General features: G+C 40.7%; 1 protein-coding gene and 1 non-coding gene across 2 annotated transcripts in view; both read left to right on the top strand.

Moving 5' to 3' along the window:
- Nucleotides 1-378: 378 nt before the first annotated feature.
- On the top strand, nt 379-451 carry TRNAF-GAA (transfer RNA phenylalanine (anticodon GAA)). The gene has a single exon. It is a non-coding gene; the product is annotated as a tRNA-Phe (tRNA).
- A 2,828-nt stretch (nt 452-3,279) lies between these two features.
- Nucleotides 3,280-26,890, top strand: part of NCKIPSD (NCK interacting protein with SH3 domain) — a 105,505-nt gene continuing 81,894 nt past the window's right edge. The window contains exon 1 of the mRNA XM_063426225.1: nt 3,280-3,548. Within this exon, the coding sequence (XP_063282295.1) occupies nt 3,378-3,548 (171 nt within the window). The 5' untranslated portion in view covers nt 3,280-3,377. The remainder of the gene's footprint in view (nt 3,549-26,890) is intronic.

Raw genomic sequence — 26,890 nt, 5'->3', positions numbered from 1 at the left:
GGAGAAATATCTGCTAATTGGTGAGCAGCCTGGTACTAGTCTTCCCACCCCCACTTATGAGCATTGGCTGGGGGATAAGTATTAGTAATTAGAATTGTCATATTGCCATCCAAGGGCTGCAAGATAACCACAATGTACTGATGGGCAAGTTTCTATTCTTCTAATTTTGATGCAAAAAAAAATCTTTTTTTTTTTTAATTTAAGAACATTTACTTTTATTATAATTTTTACTTTGTTAAAAAAAAAAAAAAAAAAAAATTAGGATTAAAGTTTATTCCTTTAACTGATTTATTCGTTTACTTATTCGTCTTTTCATTATTTCCCCTCACCTATTGACAGAGACACATAACGAAGGACTGCACTCCTGACCACATGGCTGCCGAAATAGCTCAGTTGGGAGAGCGTTAGACTGAAGATCTAAAGGTCCCTGGTTCGATCCCGGGTTTCGGCAAAGGTTAAACAACGTTTTGCGGTTTCCCAAAGTCAATGAATTCACATTTTTGTTGAAAGAACAGTGGTTGCTACCAAATATTAACTTCAATCATTTAGCAAATGTTGCCAAATACTCCTATTTTGTTCTGATTTGGTTCACACATACTTTCATACTTTTATTTGGATGAAAGAAATCAAATCAATTTAAAATCCATTTAAACAAATTTAATATTTTAACTTTTAATTAAAAGTAAATTAATGTCTTCTCCTGTGTCACGGGAATATATATAATATAGACATATTTCTGAATAGCAGTCATTCTCTCATGTGACTGATAAATTACCAGATTTATATATCTGCCAGATAATTAAAATTTTACAAGAAAACAGAAAACACAAAACACTGATCTATCATAAATTTTCAGGCAACATACACAGAACGTCTCTGTGGCGCAATCGGTTAGCGCGTTCGGCTGTTAACCGAAAGGTTGGTGGTTCAAGCCCACCCAGGGACGCATGATTTTTTTTATTTTTGTTTTATTGTAACAATTACCAATTATTATGCTAAGAAACTTTTATATACTTTTGTTTAAAAAACAACAACAATACTTTAGTTTTTTTTATTTTGTGATGTAACATTTTGAGCACACAACCCTGGATAATACTGAAAATATGGTGGGGAAGGGTTCTCTTTTCGGTTTTGGGGCATATGCATGTGATTGAAACAGTGCACACCCCAGCATGGATCATAGTAACAGAGAGTGCACCCATTCATGTTGTATAGAAAGAGTGCATATGTTCTTGTGCTATGGAAATATGGAAGGCACTCCTGTATATGATATTGCAATAAAGAGTACAATGTAGCATGCATAATGAAAATAGAACTACGGTAGTATCACAGAATAATGGGCCAAAGGGTAAATCTACATATAAACCTTTGGAAAATTTGATTTTATAGATGATTCAATACATTGGTTAAATACTTTGTAATTATTATTTAGGGCAGCAGCTGTTATTGTCAAACTTGACCATGTAGTGTCACTGTGACTCCACAGATATAACATGAGACTGTTAGAAATGAAGAAACTGGGTTTTTCACTAAAGTGAGAATTCAAAGTGAATCTCAAAATGTAAGGCATGCATGAGAGTATAACAGTGAGGTCTATAAATAATCACTTGGATCAAAAGGGTCTCCTGAACCTTAGGTCTTGAAGAAGACAAGCTTACCTCCTAACAAAGAGCTAATTTCTCTGCTGCCAAAATGACAAGGATTGGTGGCAGTAGCTCTGCCCAGCGTCAAGCAGAGGAAAGGTTCTAAGACAAAGCAGAATTTCAGTGAAATCTCAACACAGTCAGTATAATCCCTATAATGGGTCAAGTTGGGAACACATAAGACCACTGAGAAGTGGATTACAGTAGTCAAGGCAAGAGAGGACAGCGGCATGGACAAGCACCTTTGCCATATCAGGCGTTAAATAGGGTCGGATGCACAAAGATACACACACTGACACACAAGCACACATCCACTCTCAGTGACAAACACACATACACACTCACTGACAAACGCACATACGCTCTCAGTGACAAACACACATCCACACACACACACTGACAAGCACACATGCACTCTCACTGACAAGCACACATACACTTTTACTGACAAGCACACATACATACTCACTGACAAACACACGTACAAACTCCTTAACAGACACATACACAGTTTATTTTTTTAAGTTTCACTCCAACCAGCCTCCCTACCTTTTTGGGAGTGCTGGCATGGAGTATCTATTTCTCCCAGCATACATCAGCAGAGAAGGGACCTGCCATCCAGGTAAGCAGGTGCCTACTCTTCCTTACTAAATAATCGCCACACCTAGGGGTGCCCTAAGTTGGCCGGCCGTGGCCAGCGTGTCCTACAGGGCGATTAGGCGGCCCGCTTCTTAAGGGGGGGCGCCCATAAGAAGCGCCCCTCTTTGTGGGACACATTCTGTATTGCGTGCCACAGGTAATGGCAACGGGCGCTAGGGAGTACTTACATAGTTGCAAACTAGTGCCCGATGCCTTCAACCTCAGCCTGCAAAGATCAAAGAGCCGCACTCCTTAAAGACCTCTCATATACCGGCAGCGCATGAACGCATTGAACAATCGATGCAAGGGCGCAGCTAAAAGAGAGTCAAGGCAGCCAGGCCTGGACTTGGACCCATGGAGAGACCATTTGAAATCAAGGTAAGTGGGGGACTTCATGGTGTATGTGTGTCAGCCTGTTTCAGTCAGTATGTTTGTGTGTGTTTGGACGTCATATTCCAGCTCCAGCATCACTGATGTGTGCACGTTGATGCTGAGCAGGGGAGAGTGTTCCCTCGCTGCCCGCCTCAATTATCATGGCACCCATTTTGTTTCCTGAAATTTTGGCAGACGCCAATTTGTGTTCTCTGGGGTTCCACGGAACACCAATTGGGAAACGCTGCTTTAAGTTGATTTTGAAAGGTGCGGAATAGTGGGATCTTGTTCAGACAGCTGACATATGATGCAAAGAGATGGCTGTTAGAATGGGAAATAGGGAAATGCAGGCAAGTGATTTCTTCAACAAACTGAATTATATTTAAACTTTTGTTTTGTTTTTATGACACTGAGTTTGTGCAGAGCATGTGGACACATTCAGTGTACTATAACAGTAAATCATTAAGCACCCAGAAAATGCCAATTTGATATCAGGAACAAAACACAATTTAACAATAAAGGTTGTTTGAAAAAAAAGAAAAAAAAAAAAAAAAAAGAGAGAAGCAGCCGGGTTTCCAGCCCCACGTGATCCCATGCGGATGGGAACGTGCCTGAGCGCGTCCTGTCACGTGATATCCCAGCAGCGGCCGCGAGCCTGACTTCTAGCATCGGGAGCGCGCCCGGTTCCCCCCAGCCTGGCCCGGTCCGGTGAGCGCGTCCACCATGTACCGAGCGCTGTACGCATTCCGCTCCCCGGAGCCCAACTCCATGCAGTTCGCGGCCGGAGAGAGCTTCATCATCCTGGAGCGATGTAACCAGCACTGGTGGCTGGCCAGTCGCTGCAGCACCGGGGACACGGGCTACGTACCGGCCTCCTACCTGGACAGGATCAAGGTAACAACACCTGCATCACCCGAGACCCCGACCCTGCCACAGGGGCACCCCGGGGATAACTGGAGCCAGCCAGCCAGCTACACACTGGGCTTTATTACAGAGAGATGTATATGAATTGCTGTGTGTGTATGTGTATCATGTATTGCTGTGTGTGTATGTGTATCATGTATTGCTGTGTGTATGTGTATCATGTATTGCTGTGTGTGTATGTGTATCATGTATTGCTGTGTGTGTATGTGTATCATGTATTGCTGTGTGTGTGTGTGTATATATATATATATATATATATATACATACACGTGTGTCAGTGGACAACTTGTTATGGAAAGATAATGCAATGCAGCGTTTCTGGAGACATCACAATAAACATAACAAACCCTTGGACTGGAGGGTCGGTGGTTTTTAACTGTCTCAGGAACCAAATGTCATGTATTCATGTACCCTACCCCCCCACACACTTATTTTATGTATCGTTTATACTAGCTTACATTTTTAGGTTAGTGTAAAGGTAGCTTAGCGGTTAAAAACAAGTTTGTTTAATTTTAACCTTGGAATGTTACTACATTGTAAATTCAGATGCCAAGGTCCTCTCTCCTCCTCCAATGCTCTGGTCCAATCCAATGCTCCTCATAAGGCAGCATTTGGTATGAAATGCACTTGCACAAATGCAGTACAATGCTTCTCTTAGGAATATATTGATTTGAATGCTTTCCTATGAGCAGTATTTGATGCCGTTTTACTTCTTGGACGTCACATGACCGTTTCTCTCGGTTGCTGCATCAGAATTTTACCACATGACAGGAGGCTTCCTATTTGCATAACTCTCTTTACTAAAAATCTCCAGCAGCAAAGAAACAGTAACAACCAATCAGAGAAAAGTCAGATGGCACATAAAAGGCCCTGACAGTGACATAAGTTCCTCTTTCTTTGCTGCTCCTGCCTGGCACAGGTCAGAGTATTTATTTTTCCTAAGATTTATTATTCATATGATAATTCTTATTGCTGTTTTTCCTTTCATTTTACTATTAATTCTGTTCCCTGGTTCTCCCCTTGATCCTGTCCTTTTTATTTATACTTGATGTGATTATAAAACGTTTTTCTTTTCTGTCTACTGTATTCCCAGCCTAAATCCTCTACTGTTTATTGTGCTTCCATACCTTTTCGGTCTGTGGGTGTTGCGGCTGCCAGTGCTGCGCCTGCATCACGGGTCAGTTAGGGCATATTTCTGTCGGGCCAGTAGACTTGGAGGGTCAGGCTGAGGGGACGACCGGGGCGCCTTTTACGCGTTTTTGGCGGGCTCGCGATCCGCAGGCCTACTTTAAGTTACGCGATAGCGTTGGCCATCTTGGATCTCGCGAGTACCGCGAGATTCATGGCGGCCATTTCCTATCTCTATTCCAGATCGGGATAAATACTGTCCGGTGTTACAGGGCCTGCTACACTGTCATTACTAAAATTAAGATTATTTGTACACTAAAGCTAGCATAATCTTCAATTTTCATGCAGTCCAGCAAAGGCTTCACCTCTTCTGGGATCATCGTGACGGATTATATTGGTACAATCTAATAATTTCTAGTGAAGAATTGGGGACATAGAACACAAATGTGGCAATCACTGTGCTCCATCAATCCTATACTTAACATAAAGTACTTTACATTTTTCGAAAGTCCTAAGGAGGATGAAACTCTAGTGGTTGTCTGTCTGACATCAACTAGACTAGAGGCTTGTTCTCTGCCAAATATTTTACATTGCCAGATATAAGAGACTGCATATATGCACCAAAACCATAAGATGTCTACTAAAGCTTCTATGTAAGAATTAATTTTGTAGGAGTTGAGAGTTAGTGTTAGGGATTACGAAGGACTTGACTGTTGGGGCATTCATGTCCTCACAATTAAAATAATGGCAGTTGCCACTTGGCAGTGTGTAACACCCTCTAATCTTGGGCAGACTGCGACAATTATGTCCTGGTTTTGCCAGAGATTCGGGTCCCCAGACTGCAAGGAGATGACCCTTGTATTAATATTCTCCGCTCATCATACAGACAAAATTGGATTGCAATTGATGTCACCTTCTGTGTAGGCTGATAGATCTTACTGTTAAAATGTGAAAATATCATGCAGGGAACCATCCTAGATTTTTCATAATGGATTATTTACGCAAATATTTTTGGGACTTATTCACTAAGCACTGAATTGATTTGGGTAATTTTTTCAGATGAGCTATTTTTATCAATACAGAGTTATGTGAATAACTATTTGGAGTGCACATAAGCAACCTTTCTCCGTCACATTCTCTGCGTTCCATAATTTGCCAGGTGTGCTATCCTTGATTCATAATTTTTGTATTTTATTGGGTTCCATATAGTGTGCCTTTTGGTAATGTGCTTAACCTATGTAATGCAATTCTTTTATCAATGATTTTTTGGGGGAAATATAAGAAGATATGTCTCATAATTGTGTTGTGGTTTTATCTGGCTAATTAGAGTTGATAATTTTATTGCAATTGTTCTCAACGTGAATACTTACGGTACTTTTGCCCAGTAATTGCCATGCTCAATTTAACCCTAGTTTGTTTGTACTCCTATAGTAAAGGAACACTTGTGTAATTTTTTTTCTGTGTAAATTTACTTGTTTAGCATGAATGTAATTAATTAATAAGGCATTTTTTTTTTAGTAACCATGGCTGTCAAATCACTGAAGTGGTCACGGTGCAACATATACCATAAGCCACGATGGGTGACCAGAAAAAAGCACACATGAAAAAACCCCGCTGTCATAAATGCGAACAAGACAATTCCATGTGCGCAAAATTGCCTACACTGAAATAAGCTTACAAAGAAAAATACCCACACAGAATAATATGAACATATATAGTAATTTTCAAGTTAAGGTGAAGATGTATGCACAATTTAAAGTACCATAGATGTATAAAAATGTAGATAACTATTGATCTCCCATTTATAAGCATAAAACGGTATTGCCTGTATTTTATAATATTGATATCTTATGATTAAAATATTTCATATTCATATGCAATTTGTGTTGTCATTTTATCGAGCATGAATAAACAGTAATATGTTATAAGTATACTTATTCATTGCTAAACAAAAGTGGCCGTGTATGAAGACCGCTTTAACCCCTTAAGCACTGAAGCAAGTTATGATCAAAACAAAACCTAGAATTTGAGCAACATGTCGGTTCAACCATAACTTACCTCTTTTTATATTAAGTGCCCCCACACTCATTGTATATCATTTTGTTCAGGAGAAGCAGGGCTTTCATATCAGATCAAATATGAATATATATATATATATATATCATCGTTTAATATGAGTACAATCGAAAAAGTTGTGAGAAATTAAGATATTTAGTTATTTTCCAAGTTTTGAGCCCTCTTCATACACAGGCCACTTTTAATTATACTTGGAAAAAATCCCAACGCAAATTGTTGCATATTAAATATTTTAATCACAAGATATCGATAACCATTTAAGTGCTATATGTGCATGTTAGTCTGCGTGGGCTGTTTTTCTGTGGGCAATTTTCGTGTGGGCTTTTTTCATAGAGTGACCACGATAATTAGAGGTTTATGGGATGTGCTCAACTCATTTTCAAAATGTTGCTGCTGTTGGCTTCTACCTAGCCTGAGCAGAGCTCATTGTAGGAAGATGCAAACCCTGGGATTTTACAGCAAGTGTGTATGCCTTTCAAAGGTGTCTTTTATTTATCTATTTTATTTCCATTTATTTGCAAATTTATAAAAAAAAAAATCTATTATATAATAAATTGGTGATCTATATCAACCTGGAGTGTTAATTTAACATCAGATTCAATGCATTGTATTAGCCGTGCTGCTTTGATCAAGTATTGGTTAGGACATATGTTGGTTATTTCAGCAGTGCAGTTCTAGTTGATGTTTTCTTCAGAACTTGGTGATTGGTTGATTTTAGTTCTACCAGTCACGGTCTTGTATGAGGCAACCAAAGAGTGCATGGCTCAATTGCTACCAGGCCAATTTTACCATTAAGAACATCAGCTTGTTAAAACATTTAAAGAGACACTGCACTGCCCAAATAGGCAAAGCAATATAAATCACTGTTTAGTAGATATACCTTCATAACAAATAAAAAAATATTCACTAGAGCAGGGATAGGCAACCTTCGGCACTCCAGATGTTGTGGACTTCATCCTCCATAATGCTGTTACACCCATAATGCTGGCAAAGCATCATGGGAGGTGTAGTACAAAACATCTGGAGTGCTGAAGGTTGCCTATGCCTGCACTAGAGGGTACATATTAAAGGACCACTATAGTGCCAGGAAAACAAACTCTTTTTCCTGGCACTATATAGTCCTTAGGGCCCACCTCCTTCTGGGCTGAAGGAGTTAAAACCCCTTCAGCCACTTACCTTAATCCAGCGCCGGGCTCCCTCGGTGCTGGTGACCTATCCTCCACCTACCGAGTGGAGCCGAATGCGCATGCGCGGCCAGAGCCGCGCGCGCATTCAAACCGCCTATAGGAAAGCATTATTCAGGAAGACAGCCACTAGAGGCTGGATTAACCCTGCAATGTAAACATGTTTACAGCTGCAGGGTTAAAACCTGGGGGACCTGGCACCCAGACCACTTCATTGAGCTTAAGTGGTCTGGGTGACTATAGAGATCCTTTAATGCAGTTCTTATGTACTGCAGCCTTAGCAAGCCCTCCTCTTTTCCCCCAGACAATACTTTCAGTATTTTTACAGTGAAATAATCAGAGGTTTCTCATTGAGCTTGCAAGCTGTTTATTTTCAATACCTGTAAATAAAAAATGCATGCATGGTTTCAATAGCAGACAAAAACCAAAACACGTAGCAAAGGCATAATTTTTAAAGTGGAGTATGTAGTGTTCCTTCAAATTCTCAATCTGTGGCGGAGGATCCTATCACAATGCTTCAGTCAACTCCTGAATGCTGAAAATGCTAGTTTTACAAGTGAGGCATTCCATTACTCTTTTTGTACTCTGCCTAGATGCAAATGCTCTGGTAATAAGTTCCTAATTTCTGAATAATACAGGAGGAATGTGTGCCTCAGGAAAGTATTCCCAAGCTTGGAAAATAGCGATAAACTCTGCATTAATCAATTGCCTAGTTCCCATCACTGTTTCACTGATGTTTTGTATTGCAATAGCTCCAGTTAGTTTCGCTGTGCTGTGCAGAGCTTTCTTATTGGCTAAGGGCGTCCGATGAATACTCACAGCCAAAAATAATGACAATGCGTGGCTCGGTGGCAGTAACTTCTGGCTGCAGGGGAGGAGACAGCAGTTACCCAGCGCAACCCAATTTAGTTGTCAAATCTTAGATGGTTTAACTACATGCTCTGGGAGGGTGGCAGGACACCTCTGGCATTATAACCACTAGAGTTGGTATAACGGTTATTATGGTGCTTGGAATGTTCCTATGAGATTAAAGTACAACTGTTACAAACTATCAGTTTTCAAACCCTAAACAAAAACAAGGTGCAACTTTAAGACTAATATAATTCAGTAAATTCCACAATATAAAAGTACAATACAATAAACAAATAACATCACTTAATATAACCGTGTGTATATATATATATATATATATATATATATATATATATATATATATATATATATATATATGTATGTATGTACATGGCATAAAATACCACAATCTTACTAAAGTGCACTGTGCCTAAAAATACTTCACTGGTGTTATATATTTGTTGATTGTATTGTACTTTTATAATATGGTATTCACAGTGCACCTTATTTTTGGTTTTATCTGCAGCTTTTTTTTAATTTGGTAATATTCCTTTATAAATTGTTTTGCCATACTTTTACTTTTACGTTTATATTGTATACAGTTTTCAAACACTGTCTGACATATACAAAAGTTATTTTCGTTTTGCTGTTACATATACTTACTTTCTTTTCAAAACTTGCGTAAAAGTATTCTTATTGTAAAAATAAATAGTTTTGAGCTGATTGTCCTTTAACCTGTTAAGGACACATGACGGAAATATTCCGTCATGATTCCCTTTCATTCCAGAAGTTGTGTCCTTGAGTGGTTAAAGGATCACTATAGGTTCAGGAACACAAACATGTATTCCTGACCCTATAGTGCTACACCCACCTATAAAAGGTTAAAACTCACCTTATTTTCCGCTCCACATGGCTCCGCCCCTTTGTGACATCATCAAAATGGACGATTTTCAGCCAATCCAATGCTTTCCCATAGGGAAAGCATTGGATTGGCTAAAATCGGCACAGGAGCGGGGCCAAATGCTGTTTTGGACAATCAGGACTTCCTCATAGAGATGCATTGAATACATGCATCTCTATGAGGAAAATTCAGTGTCTCCATGCAGAGCGTGGGGTCGCTGAACGGCAGGGCTGCTAATGTGCCCTGAGCCAGGAAGCTCCTCCAGTGGCCACTTGGAGGTGTCCCTAGGGGCAATGTAAACACTGCCTTTTCTCTGAAAATGCCTGAAGGGAGCTATTATACTCACCAGAGCAACTACATTAAGCTGTAGTTGTTCTAGTGACTATAGTGTCCCTTTAAGGAAATATTAAAACCTAAAGTGAGCCTATGAATGGTTCACTTTTAGAGTCTACAACCAAAAATACATTTTATCTAACCTGGGCCCAGTTATTGACGTCTGTCACTAGGAAGAAAAGCTAATAATTAAAAAACCAAAGGCAATAGGTTAGGTAGTTTTTTTTATAATCATACGGGGGCCATAAGGAAAGGAGGGTGGGGTGACGGGTACGGTTTAAATTTAATCAGAAAGTAATAGTTCTCCTCTAAGCCAACAGTGCCTGCTTTTACACAAGATGTTCAATTAGGCTAGCAAATTTTATTATAATTGATTGAAAAATGTCCCATTTAACGCAACCAGAAGTGATTGTTATGCTTTATAAGCCTCTGATTAGAGTTTTAATCAACACATTTCTACAGTTAATGTAAAATCCACTTACATTTAATTCTGTGTCACATGTATTCAATGAAACAGCTGACTTTGTGCAGGTAGTAAGTGTACTTAAAATTATTACAAGAAATTAACAAAAAGGCCAACACAAACCTATTAAGACAGTGATAAAAGCCTTTGTTTAACAAAAAGAAATACACAAATGTAATTGCATTATTTTTATTTCTGGTAATTATCTATTAAACTCCAGACACTGAATTCCATTTTACACTGATCATAGTGGCGGGCATGTAATCCCTCTCAATTGTAACACAGTGGGGGGTGGGAGTTTAATAGAATAGCAAGAACATTAAAAAGTAAAGATCGAAGTAAGAAAACAAACACTGAAGTGGATCCACTAAAATAAAATTATAGCAGGTGTAAACACAGCCCAAAATAAAAAATGAATCATTGCAGCCTTTGCTGAAAAAAATGAAAATCCACAGTGATCTTGATATGTAAAACAAAACATGACACGATATCACATACCTAGGATCAAAGAAATACAACTTTCATTGAGCCTACGATTTTATCTATGCATTGTGCTAGCAGTTTTGTCCAGCAAATGTACGGATTAGGAGAAAACTTCCCATAGGGAAGGCATTGGATTGGCTGAAATCAGCAGGGGGCTCAATGCATCTCTATGAGGGAAATTCAGTGTCTCCATGCGGAGCTTGAAAATACCTGAAGATAATGATTATATTCACCAGAACAACTTCGTTAAACTGTAGTTGTTCTGGTGACTAGTGTCCCTTTAACTGCAAGACTGTGTTTGGAGACTCAGATCTTGGTCCTTGTTCTGGAGCTGACACCACTGCATAACTGTTTCTGAGCTCCCAGCTTACTTCACACTAAATATTGTTTAACCCCTTAAGGACACATGACATGTGTGACATGTCATAATTCCCTTTTATTCCAGAAGTTTGGTCCTTAATGGGTTAAAGGGACACTAGACACCCAGACTATTTCAGTTAATCAAAGGGGTCTGGATGCAGTGCCCCTGTCAGTTTAACCCTGCAATAGTAATTATTACAGTTATTGAGAAACTGCAATATTTACCATCCAGGGTTAACTCCACCTCTACCATACAGCCACTAGTGGGGTAGTTGGGCGACTTGTGGTGACGCTATGCATGGGCGTGCAGCGTCATCCAAAACCTCATAGGAAAGCATTATAAACTGCTTTCCTATGGGGCGGTCCTAATGTGCTCCCTGTGGATGTGGAGCCTGACCCAACACTGAGGGAGGGGTTGCACGAGCGAGGGATTCCTAGCACTATAGGGAGCTATAGTGCTAGGAATACAATTTTGTATTCCTAGCCTATAGTTTCTCTTTAAACGAGTAATAGTTTTTTTTACCAAACCTTCTGTAGCCAGTAGGTACCCGTTTCATTTCAGCATTATAGTTTTTAGTTACTTTTAAGTTTAATACAGAACTGTCACTTCCCAGAACTTTTGATATAGTGTTTACCTATTTCTATATTTAACAAAAATGTATTTGTGCTGTGAAAAATGAAATTAAATGCTGAAATCCACACCACTTAGCTCCCTGAATCATTGCTATAAGCCAGTCATGTCCAAAGTTCCAGTTTAATACAGTCTCTCCGTTAATTTGGTAAATCTATGTGTTGTGGCCCCCAGTGAATCCCTGAGTGCTGCTCAGGACACTGGATCTTTGAACGCCGTGGTCCTGAGCGGTGCTCAGGGATTCACTGGGGGCCAAGAGATTGCGAGAATGCAGACGGACGTGCAGTGACCTCAGTCTGCGTTCTCGCAATCTCTTGGACATCATGGTATTCGCGGGATTTGGGGAGCGCAATCGTGGGACTTGGTTCCTACTCCCTGCTGGGACAGAGAGAGAGAATGGACCGAGACCTGAGACCGAATAAAGAGATGAAATGAAAAGTATGCCGTTTGCAATAAACTTTGCATAAAAAATTTGCATTCAGTTTTAATGGTTCACGCATGTTAACTTCATCAAATCTGTCCCTCTTTGAAAAAAGTTTGGACACCCCTGCTATAAGCGCATACAAAGAGGAGAACTGAAACAATGTTTCTATTTCTTCTCACTTGCTTTGTAAGTGGACTGTGGATTGTGATATTATTTGTTAAAGGGACACTACAGTCAACAGAACAAATGTAGCTTAAGGAAGCAGTTTGGGTGTATAGATCATGCCTCACTTTTATTTCTTATCACTTTTATCTTTTATCACTTTTATTTCTGTTTAAGCAGCCCCAGGCACTGACACAGCCTGCATGAAAGCAAAATAGTTTAATTTTCAATCAGATGTAACTTTCTTTAAAAGTTTTTTTTTTTTTTAAACTCCTGCTCTATAAATTGAACTTTAATCATACACAGGAGGCTTCAACAAGGTATAGCAAGCCATCAATAGAGCATGATATAAGAAATTGTAAATTAAACATAATTTGTGATACAGGAAGTATACACATTAAATGGCTCTTTACAGGAAGTGTTTGGAAAGGCTGTGTTAGTCACATGCAATGAGGTGTGACTAGGGCTTTATAAACAGTGATTTAACCCCTGAATGGCAGCAAATTGAGCAGTGAGACTGCAGGGACATGATCTATACACCATAACTGCTTCACAAAGCTAAAGTTGTTTTGGTGACTATAGTGTCCCTTTAAATACTTGGTACACATTTTAAAAGAAACTGGACCATGGTGTAATCTCTGCTCTGGATATGGTGTAATTTCCAGAGAGGTAATTTCTGTTTATCCAACTTGCACTTTGCAAGTTATTTCTAAATCCTACCTGAGTGAACATGTCAGAAGCAGGTGACGCATGTGTTAATCTTCCAATATGACTATCTAGTTGTGTTCTCAATATGTAAACAGCCTGATAATGGCAGTTTAGAACGTGAAGTGCTAATAACGTATGATAAAAAAACAAAAAAAAATTATAGCAATACAAATTGCGTGGGCTGTGGCCCCATAGGCTTCAATATTATTTTTCAAACAGATCCTAAAAAAAAATAAAAAATAAAAAAAAATTGTAAAGAAAAATAGGTACTTTCTTTATTTTACTTTCAGCAAAACCATTAATTTGCTTCGGGTCTTCCTAAATCAAGTGCTAGGATCATTAGACTCTCACTGATAGTGTCATCTCATTCTGTCACAGACATATTTGAAATCTGTTGGGTGCCGCATTATAACTTATAAATTTATAATGCCATGTGCATCATTTGCTTTCTTTGTGTGCTAATCCTTTTCAAATGCTAATGATAGAATTTGTAATAAGAAATGCGTTTACAACCTGGAATAACATAAATTAATAAAGTGGATACAAATCAGTAGAATGCTCACAAATATTTACTTTTAATTGACTGTCTAGTTTCATGTATAATTTAGTGGTATCCTATAGGGTATCTCTTACGTCAAGCCCCACTGAGCTCCATGTTCACCTTGTTAAATCTCTTGGCACGCAGTACAGTAGCTTAATACTCGAGTGCCTCATTAGTTCTTTATTTTCCATAAGTCCACATGTTCACTGAAACTGTACTTCTCAGCCAAATAAAATGTCAAAAAGACCTAACAGTCTCCTAAAGCTGAAGTGCTCTAGGGGTTGACTGCATTTCTTTTCTAAAAAGTGCTGCTTTCCGAAGGGGGCGGCACCTGACTGATATAGTGCATCTCGAGCTAGCTCCTCCACCATACTGCTGTAACAGGCATATAAGTCTTCACTAAGCTTGAACGGAGATAAATCTAATGAGGTCTATACTCCCTGACTCATCTGACATCCCTTGCAGCAGTCAGCGGCTGATCAAAAATCCACTTACCCCATCGTGGCAAATGCGGCCTAGTACACGCCGGCGGGGAGAGGCGGCCAACCTCCCAGTCTGGAGGTGCCTAGACACTGCTACCTGTGAACATGCACCCTTCCTTCTTGGACCGGTGGGGGGTGATCCCGGTCCTCTTCTGGGAGGCCACCTGTACTTTGCAGGAGAGAGTGGTGAAGACTTCAAAGCTGGAAAACTCCTGCGGTCTACCTAATATGGTGGCGCCCGCATGTCTCCCCACCCCCGGCATTGAACAACCTGATATTGAGTCCAAAATAGACTGACTTATCGCCGATTTCTGGAGATGGCTAGAAAGCAGGCTGTTTGAGCAACGACACAATCATGCTCCACAAGGGCTGTGTTACTGACCACCCCGCATTATCCAGCCACGCTCCCAGACTGGAAGATCAAACTGGGGTTGGTGGCGGAGACGCAAGAACCACTACATAATCAGGACAGTGAAGCGCAACCTACCCTCAGAGCAGCTTCAGCCCCAGCCTCTTCCTGGTCAGATTCGAGAGGCGAATCTCCCCACGGCGAGGCTCGCTACAGTTCCCTCAGCTGATGCTCCAACGTCCTTTTCTGAGGCCCTCCTGCTTGGCTGCTCCCTGCCACACGCTGCGGATTGCATAGAGTACCCCGCGGGAGACAGCGGTTCACACAGGGCAATCGCCGGTGCCGTGGATCCTGTATCGCACGCAAGCGCCCGGGATGAAAAACCTGAAACAACTCCTCATGACACCGGACCAGGCTTTGCCACTGAAGGGCGTAGGCTGAATGGGGCTGGGACTCATGGCTCTCTAATTTGTCTTCCTCCTCATGTTTTTAGTCCTAGAGAGACATACATTTTGCTTTGTTCTCGATTTGATCAAATATAATTTTGTATTAATCACCTATGGCCCTACTGGGCTTCACGCTATTCCATCGGCCCTCAATTTAGGTTAATAGACAATAAAGAAGGGGGCCCTCCTGGCTGACACTGTCAGTTGATCTATAATTAACCATAATCTTTCAAATACTTTTCTACTATACTATAATTAAAAGTTTAAAACTCAAGCGTGTCTTACCACAGTGTTTCTCACCTTATCTTGTTATCCCTCATGTCTAGCTACCTTAAACCTAGCTAACTCGTCTTCCAACAATGTCTAGATATGAAAATATGGCCTGAATGTCAGTTTCATATAAAAATTGTGCACTGTTTTCAAATGCCTTATAACTGTTTGGTTTTCTCTGTAAGTAGTACTGCTTGCCTATGCTGTTGGGACATTCCAAGCTTGTGTATCTTTTTTGAACTACAAAAACAAAGAATTATATATATAAAAAAAAAAATGCTGATTTCCAGAGAAATTCCTCTAACAAAAACTCCTGACTGTAAAGCAGAGTAGAGTTTCCTGTCTCACTCGCATTGAACTGTAGTTCAAATCAGAAATAAGAGGTAAAATATCTTTCACCATGCCTAATCAGGGAGAAGGCTCCCAAGAAGTGTTTCCCACCTCTGATGACAGAGGGGCCATATATGCATCTAGCAAAAGCAGTAGAGATGGCATGAGCTAGTTGTCGGTACGCGCCAGCAACTCAAAAGGAGACACCATGTGTCAGCGCTGGCTGGTTCAGTAAAGATCTCAGGTAGTGCACAATCGGATTGAGATTAAGAAGCTTCTTAAACAGGAGGAGCTTCGGATGTGTAGAGGTTTGCAAGGTTGACAGGGTGTCTGCTTCCAGGTTTGATGCTCTCAGACAAGGGATGTCACCAAGCCACCTGCAAAGCCGCAGAGCCTCCAGCTCTTGAGAGGGCTGAAGGGGGATCATGGGTGAGGGATAAGGAACTCTCTCTATTCAGAGAGTTCCCAATCCTCAAGGTGTACCCGACGTGAACCTAGGAATTTTTGAGGGTGAGATCCATGGAAGCATTGCTGGGTGGGACTCCACCACGAGGTGTTCCTTTATCATACCTTCAAACATTTCAAATGGACAATGACGGACACTTTAATTTAAGGGGTGTTGGTGTGGTCAGGGGCTGGACTGTTTTAATAATAACTGTTCATATGTTTCATTGCAAGAGTGAGAGACTGTCTAGATTTGTATTCGGGTTGAAGCTAGCACAGTCTGGTTAGGACAAATAAACCCTCTCATTTCAACAATTGTTTTCAAAAAGTAGTTCATTAGTCTATTGATGCCTTTTTTACCTTGCAATGTTAAACCATGTTCAAACTGTTGATACTAAAACGATAAGCTCGGCTAATAGGAAACCTTTTCTTTGACGGCCAGTGCTAGTCATATTGCAAGCGAGAATACACAGTGTATCTTCCTTTGATTTTATTTATAAATCAGGAATTCTACATGATATGGATTTGAGATGAGAACCAGGGTACTGCATGCAAAAGCGTGATCCAGAAGTTGTATTATTTTTCTTTTATTGTTTTGGAATGCTTTTTTTTTTTTTTCAATATATCTCTGCTTTAACTAAAACAATGTGAAAAATCCATCCAGCAGTATATCTTTAATAAGGTCACATCTGTCACCCACAGAAAGGAAGCAGCGGATGGTAACCTTGCAGTGATTTATGGTTGGAGACTTAACGTATTGCTTTTCAAACACTTGCAAGCAGTTGCTTAAGAATACTTCCTCTTGGTTTTAGGTTCTCTAAAATGTGTCAGATTGTAAATGCCATGCCACTTGTAACACATTTACATTCAGGTTTTCTGTTTAAAGGGGAAATGTCATTCCCAAAATGTTTACTATTATGGGTACTTACGCATAAATTTAAACAAATATGCATAAAAGAGCTTAAAGCGGCTATGTCATGCCGAACTTATCTTTCTTTAATCGATTCCTCATCTCTCCCTCTCTTCTCTGTTCTTTATGTCTTCCTATCTGCTCTAGTTTTCTTTAAAACATAAGACAAAGTAGGGACTATTTGTATTATGGAGGTTTCCTACACCTGACCAGAATCTCTCCACTAATCACTCCAACCCACTAAATATTTTCAAAATCAGTTTGTCAAAGATAATTTTATTTATTTTTTATTTCTATTGTTTCTGCCCTATAGAATGAACATATATATTGCTCACATCCCCATTTCTAGGTAACCTGGGTGCATCAGCTTAATTTTTCTTTTTTTTTTTTTTAAAAGGACTACTCTAGGCACCCAGACCACTTCAGCTTAATGATGTGGTCTGGGTGCCAGGTCCTTCTAGGATTAACCTTTTTTTTTTTTATTTTTATAAACCTAGCAGTGTCAGAGAAACTGCTATGTTTATACTGAGGGTTAATCCAGCCTCCAGAGCCTCTAGTGGCTGTCTCATTGACAGCCGCTAGAGGCGCTTGCGTGCTTCTCACTGTGAAAATCACAGTGAGAAGACGCCAGCGTCCATAGGAAAGCATTGTAAATGCTTTCCTATGCGACCGGCTGAATGCGCGCGCGGCTCCTGCCGTGCATGCGCATTTAGCCGATGACGTCGCGAGGAAGGACTAAAGGAGGAGGAAAGCTCCCCGCCCGGCGCTGGAGAAAAGGTAAGTGTTTAACCCCTTCCTCTCTCCAGAGCCCGACGGGAGGGGGTCCCTGAGGGTGGGGGCACCCTCAGGGCACTATAGTGCCAGGAAAATGAGTGTGTTTTCCTGGCACTATAGTGGTCCTTTAACTTCTCTTTATTTACATGTTATCATTTATTAAAGCAGTTGGACACCAAATTAGGTTGATTTTTTCAAAGGAAGTGCTGACATTTTTGTCGCCTCCGTATCTCTCTGTGTGCCATTTCATGATCCCAGTATTCGGCTCTTTTAAAGGAACACTATAGTCACCTAAATTACTTTAGCTAAATAAAGCAGTTTTAGTGTATAGATCATTCCCCTGCAATTTCACTGCTCAATTCACTGTCATTTAGGAGTTAAATCACTTTGTTTCTGTTTATGCAGCCCTAGCCACACCTCCCATGGCTATGATTGACAGAGCCTGCATGAAAAAAAAACTGGTTTCACTTTCAAACAGATGTAATTTACCTTAAATAATTGTATCTCAATCTCTAAATTGAACTTTAATCACATACAGGAGGCTCTTGCAGGGTCTAGCAAGCTATTAACATAGCAGGGGCTCTCTTTACAGGAAGTGTTTATGGAAGGCTGTGCAAGTCACGTGCAGGGAGGTGTGACTAGGGTTCATAAACAAAGGGATTTAACTCCTAAATGGCAGAGGATTGAGCAGTGAGGCTGCAGGGGCATGTTCTATACACCAAAACTGCTTCATTAAGCTAAACTTGTTCAGGTGACTATAGTGTCCCTTTAATTCCTTCACTATTTGAACTTATATTAGCATAATGTTTATTTGAAACAAGGATGATGCATAACTAGCATATGAACAAATCGGAACACAGCAATTTTGCGTTTAAATTATTTTAAACATTCTAATTATAAAAATGTACACTTTTATTTTTCACTTATTATAAAAATATTTGAGAAATGAAATGCTTTAGAAACAGTGTTTTTTTATCTTGTAATATTTCACACACTGAGATTTGGTATATAAGCAAAATGCTATTTTTTTCACATACAGTAGGTATGACAAAAATAGATAAATGAAAATGGTCAAATACCTGGCTTACAGTTATTTGCAAGGACCCTGAAGGCATTACCAGCAGTACAGCTTACTAAAACTGTGAACATAATGTAAATGCCTATTATTGAGCATAATGCCCACACACCGTAAATACAAGACTGTAGGAGTGATCTGACCCATTGAAAGTTAATTTACTGTTTGGAAGCATGGGGCTGGCTTACATTGTCAGCAAGCTTGCAGGCATTATATCGGACTAGTGGCTTTTGGCAAATAAATTTGTTCCTCTATAGGCTTGTAATCATATCTAGAGTATAAATGAGAGTGAATGATACTTAAAAGACTAGATATTCTGCAATATACATCAAAATGAAAATGTTTATACTCTATTTGTGTATCGAAGGGGTTAAATTCCCATGCTTGGTCTATCTGTAAGCGTTTTTAATTTCTTGTATCCATGTCTATTTTCATGCAGCAATTTATTTTTATTTATATATCTACAGTAATATATCTCACAGCATAAATGTTATGAAAAAAAATAGTAAATCTTGTAGAACATCAATACTGTAGTCATGGAAATAGCCATAACGGCAGCTGTGATTGTTGATGCTGGTGAAGTGACAGGAACAAGTGATTAAATTAAAGGATGCATTCGCCCGCCTCATACCTTTGAATTGTATCACACTAAGTTGTCATGCCGAAGCCTACCTTCTGGTTTTGATTCCTTCTGTCTAGGGATTCAAGGATACTATTTTCATGGCTCATGTTTGAATCCCCCCCCCCCCCCCCCAGGACATCCAAGGACGATTGCGATTGTAGCCAATTATTGCAACCAGAGGACTGGATATAGAATTTGTAACCGTGTAAAGGTGTTATGACATTTGACAAGATAAAGATAACCTGGAATAACATACAGAACATAGGTGGGGGTAATTGAAAGAGATCTACGTTTTGCCTTACTGTTGTAACAGTGGATGGCGTATACAGTGTCAGGCACACACACCATTAAAACAATATTACATTATGAACATGGACTGTGTAACTACTAGATAATTAGGTTATAGCACTACAATAAAAGAGATGATCGATGCTTCGTAACCACCAATGTAATCATTCAGGCAGACAAAATAAATCTCAGGAAAAACTACTTCATAAAGCTTTATATTTTTTGTAACTTCTTTTTTGAGCTTAAATAATCTGAGCACTGCATTTGTGTGGGGGGAGGGGTAGACTGTGTATGTATATATCAAATGTTTATGCATATGCAGTGAACTGACAACTTTTTTTTTTTTTTTTTTTTGGATTAGTGAAAATGACTGGCAAAAAATAAATAAATATATGTATATCATACAAGATCCAGCGAACTAAACGGCAATTTCAAGTTTCACAGAATGTGATCATTTTATTTAAAAACACTTTACCTAGGCAAAAAACAATGGAGGTTTAGTTACAGTATATGATCATGCATTGTATAAGCCTGCCACAACGTCAATGTACCCCATTCTTGGCAGGTACTACTCTATGGTCCTAGAATGAGGCACCTGTGACAGGGAAGGGTGCAAAACTGGGGAGTTGGTTTCCTATACAGTGATACCTCAGTTTACAAATGCCTCGGTTAACATAATTTTCAGTTTACAAATAAAAATCCATTGACAAAGCAAGTTTTCCCAGGATGCATTGCGCCTGGGAGGTTTATGGCGCCACCCCCGTGCATTCTGGAGTCTGTGGGTAGCATGTGGCGTTGAGTGTGGAAGTGTTGGAGCGGCTTTTGCAGAGAGTTTTGGAGCCATTCTGGAAATTTTTTTGCAGTGGTTTTGGGACTTTTTGGAACTTTTTTTGGTGCATTTCTCAAACAGTGGAAAGGTAGGGAGCTGCTGAGCTTTGTTGTTTGCTTGCTTTTACTGTGTGTTCTGCATTGTGGGTTGGTTTCCATGCCGGCTCATTTTTACTTTTTTCTTACCTCCAGAGCGGATTAATTGGTATTCAATGAATTCATATGGGAAACAGTGTTTCGGTTTCCAAATTTTTCACAATAAGAAATGTCACGGACAACGTATTAAATTTGTAAACCGACGTACCACTGTATATAATTTCAATACAATGTTAAAGATCTGCACACCAGTCAAACCAATAGTGAACGGAGCACTAATCGTTTCGACCCTCCTGGGTCTTTATCAAGACCATACATATATGTATGTATGTATGCATGCCAATGTGAGGCATTCCAAGGTCAGATTGACGTTTCAGTCCCCATCTGGGACTTTCTTCATGATTACGATTTCAAGACTGTGAATGCAGCCAAGAACTTTATTTTTTATATTTTCCTGCGTCCTGGACTGGCACCCGGGGCAAGTCTACATAAAGACCTCTGTAACCAACCCCCAAAAAAAGTATTTTGCCATCTGCATTTATAGTCTCTACACGAGGGGTGTGTGGGAAAATTTGATAAATTCAAATCTGGTTAGTCAGTAAAACTAACAGTCTGTTTCTGCTGAGCTTGCAAATTCATGTGCAGTCCATTTCTTCTGTAAATATAGAAACATTTCTCTTTAAAACAAATGAACAATTGCTGAGCTGGCAACAAAAATAGACATGCATGCTTTATAACATGTACAAACTAGTAAATAAAATATATATATAGCAAATACAAGATAATTTAAATTGTAAGTTTTATCTGCATGTGTTCTAGAGATTCCTTAAAGGTTTACTGTGTTGACATGATCTGGTCATGCAGTTGCTGCAGATTTGTGCTGCTAATCTCGTGTCCCACCACATCCTCGAGTTGCTCTTTTACATTGAGATGTGATGACTACAGAGGAAACTGAAGTGCACTGAACTCACTGTCATGTTTGTGGAACTAGCTCGAGGTTGAATGTGTTTAGTGACACTGTACTATGGCCAGATTTAGCAGGATGCAGAGTAGGCAACTGTGGACAGATGCACGTTTCCCATCTCACCACTGCCATGTGCAGCCCTGTTAAGTGACTCAAACAGATAAATAAAAAAGATTTACAGGGAGACTATTGCATACCTGTTTGCAGACACACATGGCAAAAGGGGCATTGGCGGCACACCCGGATCATGCATTTTTGAGTAGTGGTGCTGCCAGACCAAAATATATAAAATACATATTAAGCAACAGCTCACACACAGAATAATACAGTTTTCAATTTTACAAAGCTACGTAACATCACCTTCTTAGGAAACAAATGTTGGTATAACTGGTATGGTGTAAGTGATTTTAAGTAGTCTTGTAACATTGAAAACTATTATTTTTGTGTCTGTGCGCTGTGCCCTATTCTGTATTTTGTACATATTTGGGTCTTTACCGCACCACTACTTAGAGATGCATGTTCCAGGTGTACCCCCCAATTCTCCTTTTTTCTGTGTGTGTATATATGGAATCCAAATAAAAGAAGGAAAATGCAGCGCTTGTACAATACTAGTTAAGTTCAACGTGGCAGCTTCACAACCAAGACCGGTGGTAAAAAAAATGTAAAAAAAACGAAAAGGTTGAAGTAGTGCCTTGGTTGTCCTTGGAAGTTATATGCAACGACAAGACGAGAGAATGCAGGAACTGATGGTGTAGTAAGTTTAAATATGCTGTTATGTTATAAGGATAGTAAGATGTGCACTTACTTTTTAGGAGCTTAAATCCAATTTAAGCATCTGGGCAGAAGAATCCTGGTCATCCATTTTTCAAGGATACTCTCCTCCTCTCCAACAGTTCCATCACTGCCACTAGCCCACCTTTGTGGGTTTTAAGTCTTTTCTAAGAACTGCCTCTCTTTAGAAAAGCCTTGGAAGGCTTTGCCAACACCTAATGCAAGCAGGGGGTGACTTGTGCATTCCATTTACTGAAACTGGGTCATTGGAGATCGGGTAGGTGGGCTATACTGAAGACAGACATCGACAATGCCAAAGGCCAATTGTCTGTCTGCCAGGGAGGAAGGTGGGAGCAGTCTTTTAAATAAAATATTGAGAATTAAATACATTTGCAGATCATATTGCTTGCACAATATATAGATAAAATTGACTGCAGAATCAGAATATGTAATCCAAAAATTCTCAGCACTGGAATCCCAGGAAGCACCTCTAGTAACCATCAGAGAGGAGTTGGCACTGAAGGTACCCCTAAGGCTGTAATGTAAACACTGCCTTTTCTCTGAACATTACATTACATTACACATTACACTACATTAAAGGATCATTCTAGAGTCAGGAACACAAACATATATTCCTGACCCTATAGTGTTAAAACCACAATCTAGCCCCCTGGGCCCCTCATGCCTCCATAAATATAGTAAAAATCTTACTGTATTCAAGCCTGAAGCTGTAACTCTGCATGCTGTTAGACTCAGCAGTCTACTGACATCATCAGAAGTGGTAGCCTGATCCGATCACAGTGCTTCCCCAAAGGATTGGCTGAGACTGACCAGGAGGTAGATCAGGGGCAGAGCTAGCATGATTAAAACACAGCCCTGGCCAATCAGCATCTCCTCATAGTGATGAATTGAATCAATGAATCTCTATGAGGAAAGTTCAGTGTCTGCATGCAGAGGGAGGGGACACTAAATGTTTGGATGCATTTTAGGCAGCCATGACCCAGGAAGGATCTCTAACAGCCATCTGAGGAGTGGCCAGTGAAGTTATCACTAGGCTATAATGTAAACACTGCATTTTCTCTGAAAAGACCGTGTTTACAGCAAAAAGCCTGAAGGTAATGATTCTACTCACCAGAAAAAATTCAATAAGCTGTAGTTGTTCTGGTAACTATAGTGTCCCTTTAACCCCTTAAGGACACACGACATGTGTGACATGTCATGATTCCCTTTTATTCCAGAAGTTTGGTCCTTAAGGGGTTAAAGGACCACTATAGGCACCCAGACCACTTCAGCTTAATGAAGTGGTCTGGGTGCCTGGTCCAGCTAGGGTTAACCCCTTTTTTTTTTTATAAACATAGCAGAGGGTTAATCCAGCCTCTAGAGCCTCTAGTGGCTGTCTCATTGACAGCTGCTAGAGGCGCTTGCGTGCTTCTCACTGTGAAAAGCGTCCATAGGAAAGCATTGTAAATGCTTTCCTATGAGACCGTTTGAATGTGCGCGCGGCTCCTGCCGCGCATGCGCATTCAGCCGATTACATCACGAGGAAGGTGGAGAGGAGGAGGAAAGCTCAAGGTGGGCGGAGAGAGATCAGGGGAGGACAGGTAGATTTGCGTGTCATCTGCATATAAATGATATTGGAAGCCAAAGGAGCTGATGAGTTTACCAAGGGAGGCAGTATAGATAGAGAACAGTAGGGGGCCGAGGACAGAACCTTGGGGGAATGCCGACAGAGAGGAGTTGGGGAGAAGAGGCAGAACCAGAGTAAGAAACACTGAAAGAGCGCTGTGAGAGGTAGGAGGAGCACCAGGAGAGAGCAGTATCCCGAAGACCAAAGTTACGAAGAATGTGAAGAAGTTGTTGATGATCAACAGTGTCAAAGGCAGCAGAAATATCAAGGAGAATTAGGATAGATTATTGGCCGTGAGATTTAGCAGCAATTAAATCGTTGGATACTTTGGTCACAGCAGTTTCGACAGAGTGACAAGCGCGGAATCCAGACTGAAGGGGGTCAAGCAGAGAGTTGGATTCGAGAGAGTCTGTCAATCTGGCGTACACAACTCTCTCGAGGATCTTGGAGGCAAATGGCAGTAGCGAGATAGGGCGGTAGTTGGATGGGGAGTTGGGATCAAGGTGGGGCTTTTTCAGAAACGGGGTTACGGTTGCATGTTTGAAAGGTGAGGTAAATTTGCCAGAGGAAAGGGAGAGATTGAAAATGCTAGCGAGAGGAAGAGCAAGAGAGGGAGACAAAGTGCGGATGAGATGCGAGGGAATAGGATCGAGGGAGCAGGTGGTGGGGCGGGAGGACAGAAGCAGAGCAGAAACCTCTTGTGCTGTAACAGGTGCAAATGAGCATAGGATGGCAGGGGGAGTGGGGTTGGGTGGTGGTGTATTTATAGGTAGGAGAAAGATTAGAGATCTCTTTCCTGATTGTAGAGATCTTCTCAGTGAAATGAGATGCAAAGTTTGTGGCGGACAAGGTGGTGGAAGGAGGGGGAGTCACAGGGCGAAGAAGAGCATCAAAAGTGTGAAACAGGTGTTTGGGTTGATGGGACAGTGTGCTTATGAGGGTTTTGAAGTAGTTTACTTTTGCAGAGGAAAGAGCCATGCTGTAGGAGCGCAGCATAAATTTATAGTGGACAAAGTCAGATGCAAAGTGAGACTTTCTCCAGCAGCGTTCAGCAGGTCTGGAACATTTTTGGAGGTAACGGGTCAGCTTGGTGTGCCAGGGTTGTAGTTGGGGGTGCTTGCTGCGTTTAACTGTAGGAGGTGCCATGATGTCAAGTTGAGAGGAGAGAGTCAGGGCAGTTGAGATTTGAGATGGGTAAAAGGAGTGTTTGGAGTTTGGTTGAGAAGTGCTGGAGATCGAGGGAGTTGAAGTTTCTGCGAGGTTGGAGAGTGGATGTTGGTGAAATTTTGGTATGGGGTATGGATGTTAAATGTTAGCAGATGGTGGTCAGACAAAGGAAATGGAACAGTGGAGAGATCAGAGGTGGTACAGAGATTGGTGAAGATGAGGTCAAGAGTGTTTCCTGCAGTGTTGAGGAAGAAATCTGTGTGAGTCCAAAGGAGGAGGTTACAGAGAGCAGACGAGAGGCATCAGGGCAGTTGAGCTTGTTGATAGGGATATTGAAGTCCTCAAGTATGAGATTGGGAGTGCTAGAGGAAAGAAAGTGGGGTAACCAGGAGGAAAAGTGTTCAATAAATAGTTTGACCGGGGGGGAGGGGCGGGGGGTGATAGATGATGGCCATTCTTAAAGGAGTGGGCTTAAAAAGGTGTACAGTGTGAACTTCAAAGGAAGTAAAGGATAGGGCAGGGGCAGGGAGGATAAGTTGAAAGGTACATTGAGGGGAGAGAAGGATGCCTACAACACCTCCTTTACAGTCAAGTCTAGGAGTATGGGAGAACTGTAGACCACCGGTATCGGATGGGGACAGCCAGGTCTCAGTGAGTGCCAGTATTGTGAGTGAGTTAGAGATGATGAGGTCATGTATAGCTGTAGATTTGATATTACTACAAATGGAGCGAGCGTTCCAGAGTGCACACTGAATTTTGGTAGAGGAGGATAAACTGCAAGGTATTTGGAGGAGATTTGCATAGTTTCTGGTTATTTTAGTGTGAGCAGATAAGGTGAGGGGCCTTGGGTTGGGAGAGACGTCACCAGCTGCCAGAAGTAGGAGGAGAGATAGTGACAGGAGGTGTGAATGGGTTTTATATGGGCGGCGACTAGGGTGAGATTGGGTTAGAGCAGGAGAGAGAGAATAGAGAAATGAGTGCAGGGCTTGAGATGAGAGAAGGGGGTGTGTAGCAAAGAGGGATTAATGTAAATGTGAGTGTGTTGTTGAGGGAAGTGGGTGGAATGGGATATTTTGATCCTGAAGGAGAGGAGGAGAATATAGAGCATTGCTCTGATGGGTAGGTAATTAGAGGAAAGGAGAATGAGCAGAAGTAAGGAGAAGGACTGAGTGTTAGGGGTTAAGAAGGTGGATTGTGCTCATTATTGGTAGTGTTTGCAGCTGCTATTTGGAATTATCTAAAGTTGGGTGTGGGATTCTATCTATAAATGTAGTAAGGAACTTGGGGTGGGCGGTAATCTGAGCACTGTTCAGGTTTGCTAGAAGTGGTTGTGGCGAAACCGACCTCGCCACATGTCCTTGGAGGGGGCTGCTTGCCGGCCTCTTGCCTTAGGACTATGGACCCGACTTTATGTGAATGTGTTAACCCAGATAGCTATGCCATGGAGCCCATTTGTGTAGTTAAAAACTTCGGCTCCATGGCAATTGAACTGTGGGAATAGGATCTGAGCGCTATTCGGTAGTTTTGTGCGCTCAGATCCCAGCTATCTGGGGATATGTGACATGTCTTTGTTTTATGTATAATATGTGACTTTGTGTATTTTATAGTATTTTAATGCTTTGT

This window comes from Pelobates fuscus, chromosome 7, assembly GCF_036172605.1.
Source record: "Pelobates fuscus isolate aPelFus1 chromosome 7, aPelFus1.pri, whole genome shotgun sequence".
Taxonomy (NCBI): domain Eukaryota; kingdom Metazoa; phylum Chordata; class Amphibia; order Anura; family Pelobatidae; genus Pelobates; species Pelobates fuscus.
This window is presented reverse-complemented; position numbering and strand designations above follow the sequence as displayed.